At 61.9% G+C, this 8,039-nt stretch overlaps 1 protein-coding gene across 1 annotated transcript; it reads right to left on the bottom strand.

Annotated features, from left to right (window-relative positions):
• Nucleotides 1–598: 598 nt before the first annotated feature.
• Nucleotides 599–2,313, bottom strand: NPBWR2 (neuropeptides B and W receptor 2). Its single transcript, XM_003983288.2, has one exon. It carries the CDS (start codon nt 1,969–1,971, stop codon nt 937–939), a length of 1,035 nt encoding a protein of 344 aa, XP_003983337.2. The 5' UTR covers nt 1,972–2,313; the 3' UTR covers nt 599–936.
• Between the last annotated feature and the right edge of the window lie 5,726 nt (nt 2,314–8,039).

The following is an 8,039-nucleotide window of genomic DNA, read 5'->3' as shown; positions in this document are numbered from 1 at the left end:
GGCACCACGAGCTGAGGAGGGTCCTGGGAGATGCCAGACGATGCACAGACTGGCACAGCTAGGGCGCCAAGCGTGGAACCAGCCGGGAGCCGCGGGGCTACGGGCGGGGGAGCCTGGCTGAGGCTTCAGGTCTCTGGATAGCCAGCAGCTAAGTGTCCCCACCCCGACCCCAGAGGTCCAGCACAGGGCTCCTGCTGGCTGAATCTAGGCCCCAGGCCACAACCCAGGGAGGAGGGGTCCGGATGTCAGCCCATCCAAGTACCAGATGCCCCCTCTAGACCGTGGGGGTCCAAAGGTCCTGGAAGAAGGGTCCTGGTGGCCACAGACTATGACACGGAGGGCACGAAAGGGGCATGGGCCACACAGCATGGAGGGTCAAGAGAGGACACCAAGTGGGCATAGGCCTCCTGGTGAAATGCCGCCCAAGTTTCAAGCCATGAGAATGCATTCCGTGGCCTTATTTGATAACTGAGTCTGTGGCCTTGGCAGTAACACCTGGCTTTCCTGCCCCAGGTGCTTGCACTTTTGCCATCTCAGCACTGTCTTGGGAGGGGCCGGCCCAAGGGTGCCGAGTGTGGAGTGCAGTGGCGGCCCCGGGATGCAATCACAGTGTGGGTTTCTTTCCCTCCAGATTATGATTGTCAGGGAAGACGGGGAAGGAGCCTCCGGGGACGTCTTCTGTCCGCCTCTCTGCAGGTGAGTAGAGTCAGGATGCCTGTTGCGCCCGGGGTCAGACAGGCAGGGTGGGGCCGGAACCTGACTCCCTGCGGCTGCCTGCCCAGGGGCTGTCCAGGTGGCAGAGACCTGGGAAAGATGTCGCGGTCGTCTCTGCAGGTCCGGTGGGCGGCCTTCACGGGTCTTCCTCTCTCTGTGCGGAGAAGGTGGCGATGGGACGTGAGCAGGTGAGCTTTTCCTCCAAAGGGAACAGCGCTTTTCCTAGCAGACACACGGGGGCTCTGCGGAGGGCGCTGAGGCCCCTGAGCACCGGAACGTGCTGCGGAAGCTGTTTTGGAAGTTCTCATCCAGGAAGGCGTAGGGGAAAGGGTTGAGACAGGAGCTGGCGTAGCTGAGGCTGGTGACGATGTAGGACATGCCGCTGACCAGTGACGTCTGGGGCACGTCTGTGGTCAGGGCCACGACGGAGGCCAGGTGGAAGGGCGTCCAGCAGAGCAGGCCCACGGCCAGCACAGCCAGGACCAGGGTGGTCACCTTTCGCTTGGCTTTGCCCAGAGCTTTGGTTCTGGAGAGGAGCCGCAGGGCCCGCAGCCGACGCAACAGGTCCACGTAGAGCACGCAGAGGGTACACATGGGCACCACAAAGCCCAGGACTAGCATGTAGATGCGGCTGGCCTTGAAGCAGGCCCTCTCAGGCCGCGGGAAAATCAGCCCGCAACTCGTGACCTGCAGCTGACTGCTGTAGACGCCAGCAAAGGAGAAGAAGGGCAGGACCATGATGGTGCCACCGATCCAGACACAGAGGCTGGTGATCTTCGCTCCGCGGAGGGTGCGCTGGGGCACCCGGGGGCACTGTGTGGTGGCCAGCACCACCAGGTAGCGATCCACACTCATGGTGGCCGGGAAGTAGATGCTGGAGAAGATGTTGTAGTGGGCGATGGCCAGCACCAGTTTGCAGAGCGGCTCCCCGAAGGGCCAGCGCTGCAGGAGGTGCCCCGTGATGCTGACAGGCAGCACCAGCGTGAAGAGGCCATCGGTGACGGCCAGGTTCAAGGTGAACACGTTGCTCACTGTTTTCGTCTTGGGCACCCTCCGAATCACGTAGATGATAGCTGTGTTACCTGCCAGCCCCATGGCACAGATCACAGAGTACACCGTTGGCAGGAGCACGTAGAAGGGTGGCAGCGGCTCGGGGAGGGTGACATTGTGCCCGGTGCCGTTGTCCCAGGAGAAGTTGGCACCCACCTGGAAGGGGAAGCCTCTGCTTTCAAGGGGATCCAGCTCAGCAGCCTGCATCCTGAGGTGGGACTGATGAGGATTCGCTCCCAGGGGCCGGTGGGAGGTGCTGTGGAGTTGGGAGTCTGGGCGGGGGCCTCCTGGGGCTGGGTTCTGAGAAAGAGAAGAGAAACTCTGGGATCTGGCTGTTCGCGTGGAACAGCAGCTGCCTCAAGTTCTCTGGCAGAGGCTGTGGCCACTTTGCCAGGGTTAAGGACACACAGGGCCTCCCTCCATCCTCCTCTGTCCTGTCTGCCCCCCATGCACACTCTACATGGGATCAAGGCAGTGCCTTTGCAAACACACCTCCCAGACTCACCCCTGCCCCCTTCAAATCCCAGGGTCCTGAAGCCAGAGCCCTCCCAGTCACAGCGCACACCCTTTCTGCCTGGCTACCTGCTCTTTTCCCGGCTGACCTGTCCGATGACACGGGGCCAGAGGTTGGTGGCCTCTGTGGGCATGCGGAGGAGGCCAGTTCAGGCCGTGGCAAGGGTGGAGGAGGGAGGTGTGGCCCCCATGGACGGGTGCTCATCAGGGTCCCAGTCAGCTCTTGATCTCTTGGGGGGCTTGCGGGACCTGCCTGGCCAACAGCCTCAGCGGGAGCTGGCTTCCCGGCAAGGTCTCCAGCCTGGTGGCAGCGCCAATGAGCTGTGAAGGAGGGAGGCAGATCCTGCTGGTTGACGTGGAGCTCTGGCGGGGGAAGTGGGGGCAGGAACTGAGGTAGCACTTATAGTCGTCCCCGGGGTTGCTGCCACGCTCACTCGCCTGGTTGGAGTCTCCAGTGGGCGGCCCTGGTGCGCGTGTATGCGTGCGTGCGTGTGCATCTGTGCACATGTGTGCCTGTGTGTGGGGGCCTCGGGCAGGCCCAGGTTTGGTGGCAGTGGGAGGGGGCCATGTCTGTGCGCTCCACTGAGCTCGTCCGTGCCTTTGTCTGTGTGTCCCTGTAGACCTGGGCACCCTTATCTGCATATGTGGGTCCCTTGGCAGGTCTTGTGCCTGACCCTGTGTGTGTGCCCGTGTGTATCGTGTATCTGTGTCTGTCCGTGTGCGGTTTCTGTAGTAAAGCTCTGTACTTGGGTCTGCGGGGCGGTCTACATAGGTTCCAGCCAGATTTAGGAATCTGGGGGGGTCTGTATGTCTTTGTATGGAAGCAGGATCTGTTGCCTGCAGACAACCCAATTCTCTCTCTCTCTCTCTCTCTCTCTCTCTCTCTCTCTCTCTCTCTCTCTCTCTTTTGCCAAAAGAAGGACATGTACGTGTGCCAAAACCACACACGTGGTGGAAGTGTGCGGAGAGATTTGTTCTTGTCTAGCTCCTGGTCCCTCCCTGAGTGCCCACTGTCACTAGCCACTCTCAAAGACTTGCTCAGTCCTGATACCTTACAGCTGGGCTGTTTCAGCAATGCTGCAGCTACTGACGGTCCCCGGCACCGTCTCTGGGCAGGTCCTCAGCAGGGACTTCTGCGTCAAGGGCCCGTGTGTTTCCAGTCTAGGGGGACAAGGCTGCCTACCTCCTGCTGGGTGTCTCCCCACCTTCCTCGCTGTGCTTCCTTCACTAGAGCCACTGTTCCTGTGTCCCCGTGGCCTGGGTCAGGACAGGAGCCGGGGCAGTTGCCCAAGTACCCTGAAGTCACCCGGCCCGAGGCCGTGGGCTGGGTGCACCAGCCTCTCCTCCCACGGGCCCAGAGGTGGGCATAGCCGGGTGGGGGTGCTGGGAGCCTCAGCCGGGGGCTCCGGCCATCCCTCTAGGGCTGAGCCTCCACCCCACGGGGCCCCCAGCAGGGTCTGCTCCATACCCTGGCAGCCCCAAGGACCCTCACCTCCATGCAGGAGCACGCAGGCATTTGTTTCTGGTGTGTGTAGGGCACTGTCGCTAGAACTTGCTTTGGAACAATTCACTGTCCCGTGTGAATACCCTCAGACTTTGTCGATTTGAACGAGGACATTCTCTCTGAGAAGCAGAGTGAAAGAGGCCGGAGAGAATGCTGTCCGCCTTGCTTCTGTGAACCAGGCTGGGCCTGGGCACCCTGGGAGGGAGGGAGTGGCTCTCTGTGCGGGCTGTGCTGAGTGGCTGGCCGCTCTGGGCCTGGCTGTGGGCCTTCCCTGGGAGGGATGCTTGGGTCCCCGTCCCTTGCTCATCTTAGGAGGGGTCCGTGGCTCTGTCTGCCCTCTGGCCAGCACGTAGCAGACTGGTGTCCTGTCTCGCCCTGAGTGCGGGCCCTGGAGTGGGGTTCTTCACGGCAAGCCCTGCCCAGGTGGGACCCTTGTATCCCTCCTGCTTTGTCCCGGCTCAGCAAAGGACAAGTGCCGTCCCAAACTTTCTCCGGAGCTGGTGATTCCAGGCAGGCCTTTTCCTAAGTGCTCGGGAGGGGCCACAGCCCAGTATCAGAAGTACAAGAACCCTCTCGTGGGCTTTCCCACGTGCCTTTGGCTTCCTCTGAGGCTCTTCCTCTGAGACAAACCGGACTCTGGGTGTCACCCCACCGGTGTCTGGCTGGGTCTGGGACTCTGAGCCCCTCTGAGACCTGGTCTCTGCCCTCCTAAGTCTGTCCTGGGTGCTGGCCTGGCTCCCCGCTGTCACCTCTGAAGTAGGATGGGGGGGGGTAGAAGATGGGAGGGTGGGGGGCCCAGAGGCAGCAGGGGCTGGGGGAGAATGGGGACACCAGGTGCGGGTGCTTAGCTAGCCCCTGGCACATTCAGGTGGGGGTCTCGGGACCCCAGGGAGCCAATGCCAGGCCTGCAGTCGCAGTGACTAGATGCCTCTTCCTCCCACAGAAGCACCTCAGCTGAGGCCCCTGGCAACACCGTGGCCCCAGCCTTGCCCCCAGGTCCTTTGTCCTGCCCTGTGGGTTGGGCACTGTGTGAACGTCACTCCGGGGAGATCGGTTCCATTTTCAGAAATGAGTGAGGTGGGACGCTGTCAGCCTGTGGAGAGATGCGGGCAGGGAGCCGTGGGGGAGGGAGCGTGATCTTGTGTGATGGTGAATTTGTGTTTGTGTGCTGCTGTGTGCACCGGTCTGCACGCTTGGGGGGAAGCAGGTCCAGAGAGCCCAGTGGGCCCTTGTCCCCCTCAGGGCAGGGCGGCGGGGGAGCACGGCCAGTGTGGCTAGTGGGTAATGAGCGTTAGACCCTGAGACAATGTAGGCCGCGAGCGAGCTTAGCCGTGCCGGCTTTACTCTTACTGTCATTATACGTGGGTGTGGCAGCCACCTTCCACCTGTCCCTGACTGAAACGGGTGACTTGGGTCTTTACACACACGCGCGCGCACACACACTTGCACAGGCATATGCAGACATGTACAGAGACACGTGGAGACATATAGACACACACTTATGCACACACACGCATGTGCGCATGTGTGCACCGAGCACCCGTGTGCTCGCCTGTGTTTCGGCAATCTCAGCTCCACCCAGGCAGGCCTGGTGGGGATGACAGGCACTCTGCCCTGCAGGTTGGGGTCCAGGCCTGCCTGCTCTCCCGCTCTCTCCTTCACCGGCTCACCAGGTGAGGAGGTGCCTGGGCCGCAGCTGCCTCTAAGAAAGTAATTGAGAAGCTGAGTTCCCGGAAAAAGACACGGCCCGTCTTCCTAGGATGGGAACCAGGTCCTCACACTTCTCCGGGAGGCAGAGAGAGCCCTCTACGTGTAACCCTGAGGGGACGGGACTCTCCCCTCCCTGCCACTGGGCGCCCAGCTGTCTCCCCGTTCTTTAACACCCAGTGAGCGCTGAGCTGTCCCCAGGGGGAGGTCACGGCCTGGGGGGTTCTTGTGCCAGGTGCTGAGGGAGGCCTCTGGCTCAGGGCAGGTGGGAGAAACCCGGGGCAGCCAGACTGGGGTCCCACAGGGGCTCCGGCTTAGTCAACTTTCAAACATCCCAACTCTAGGCCCAGGGTCATTAGTGCGCTCCACGAGCATTTGACCAGGAATACAGCAGCGAGCAAAGAGGAAAGTCTTCCCGCTCTCACAGGGCTGATGCCGTAGCAGGGAAGCATGGAGGGCGGCGTGGGGTGTGGTCCAAGACGAGGTGTGCTACGGGGGAGCAAAGCAGAGGGGCCTGCTGGCAATGCTGGCACCCCGTCCATCTTTGAGAGGGTGGCCCTGCTGAGAAGGCTGGAGCCACAAGAGTCCAAGGAGGTGGCAGAGCCTTGCAAGTGTGTGTGCCGAGGACAAAGGACAGGGGGAGGGAGGGGTCTCAGGGAGGGAGGGACCAGGGGCTTTGGCTGCCCAGACGGGGGTACTGGCTCTTGTCTCTGTGAAAACTTCGAGGAGGGGAGGATGGTCCTGCCAGGTCCTCAGGTGGAGAGGGTCTGTGGGGTGAGGGGGTGGAGGGGGCTGAGGGGGACGAGGGAGGGGTTGGTGCAGGAGCCCCGCCGGGGGTCTGTAGGGGCAGCCAGGTTGGAAGGGGGCATGTTGTCCAGAGTCCAGTTGGCTGTGGACGGCACCAGCCCCACCTGAGGTCATTGGGAGGCAGGGTTTGGGGCAACCTGGGCCAGGGCCTGGGCTGCTTGCACAGCCTGCCTGCCCTGCATACGGCCCCTGCCCTGCCCACACGCACTCCCTCTTCCCTCTCCAGACACAAGCTGAGAAACCTCTAGGTGACTTAAACCCAGGCAGGAATGAGGCACGAGGGTTCCCCGAGGCAAGCCAGGCCCTTCTCAGCATGGGAGGGTCATTTGGCTGTATTACCAGACAGCTTACCCCTTCCTGTCCCCCAGAAACTCAGATGAGGAGGGCTTGGAGGCGGAAATGGAAATGGGGCGGCAGGTGTGGGCAACTTTGTAGTGGCGGCTCCCCTCCTTCCTGCTCAGGCTCCAACAACCAGAAGCGGGCCCTACTGGGTGGGAAGGGGGGCTTCACCAAGCACGTGTCCCTGTCCCGAGTTGGGGGGCACGTCTCCCCGGGTGGTCCTGGTGCACTTGGAGTGAGAGGGGTGGGGGGGGGTCTCCTCTTGTCTCCAGCAGAGCTCCTGTGGTCACTCGGAAAGCGAGGGCAGGGCAGGGAGGGAGGGTGCAGGTGCCTATGTGTCTCAGGTGGGAGGGGTCACAGGCACATCTGTGTATGTAAAAACGCACGTGGGTGGTGGGAGATTGTGGATGTACCTGGATACCCTCCCTCTACGCCTGGAGTGGCCCAGCACTCTGGGCCAGAGATGGACCCAGAAAGGAGCCATCCATGAGCCTGGCCTCCTTGTCAGTCCACGAGTTCATGCCGAAGGTCAGTAGACAGGCAAGGCTGATTCATTCTCGAATAAACTCCTGCAGAGCCATGACTCAGACCAGAAGGCCAGGCCAGGAGGTGGTTCTGGAGCTGGGCGGTGCTTGTCCTTCTGTGCAGGGCTCATGCCACACGGTTCAGCTTGTTTCTGGTCCCGGGGAATGTGGGCAGCCGGCCTTTTCCACAGGTGCAGCCGGGAATAGGATGCTCCAGAGGCCAGACCTGTTCACCTTGGACCCAGCTCTCAGACTGTGGGCAGATGAGGCAGGGGTGGGACAATTGGTGGAGTAAGGCCAGGATGAGGTCGCCCTTGGGGCTCCTGGGCAGGGGAGGACAGGCTGAGCTGGCAGCAAGTAGGGCCAGAGTGACGGGTCCTGCCGGGCAAGGTTGCTTATTCCCTTCCCCACCTGCCTGGCACCGACCCCAAGGACAGAGGAGGGAGCCTGGCCTGCTGCACGAGCTTTGGCGACCGCAGGGCCCTGTACCAAGTATAGCACGCACACCTTCCCGCACTGCACACAGACCTCAGCACACACGTCCTCCTCCCCCACGTTTGCAGAAACTCCTGCTCAATTCCAGACCCCTCCTGACATCTTTAGATCCAGATGGTGGCGTGGGGCTGTCTGGGATGACCACTGAGACCGGGCACTGGCGAGGGGCCCTCTCTTGGCTGCAGGGGTATCGGTGATGGGGGAAGGGCAGCCAGGGCAGGCGTGGGGCCCCCAGGTCAGGTGCTCGCTGCTCCATACACAGGTGCTGGTGAGCACACGTGTTTTCATGCCCCGTGTGTGCAGCATCTTGCTCGCACGTGTCATGCTGACACGCCCCGTGGTACTCGCTCACCCTTGGGTGACACGTGCGTGCACATGACTGGCTC

This window comes from Felis catus, chromosome A3, assembly GCF_018350175.1.
Source record: "Felis catus isolate Fca126 chromosome A3, F.catus_Fca126_mat1.0, whole genome shotgun sequence".
NCBI classification, from domain to species: Eukaryota; Metazoa; Chordata; class Mammalia; order Carnivora; family Felidae; genus Felis; species Felis catus.
This window is presented reverse-complemented; position numbering and strand designations above follow the sequence as displayed.

What these genes read in the sequence shown, in the direction of transcription:
- NPBWR2 (XM_003983288.2), bottom strand. Translation starts at nt 1,971, where the DNA reads ATGCAGGCTGCTGAGCTGGATCCCCTTGAAAGCAGAGGCTTCCCCTTC.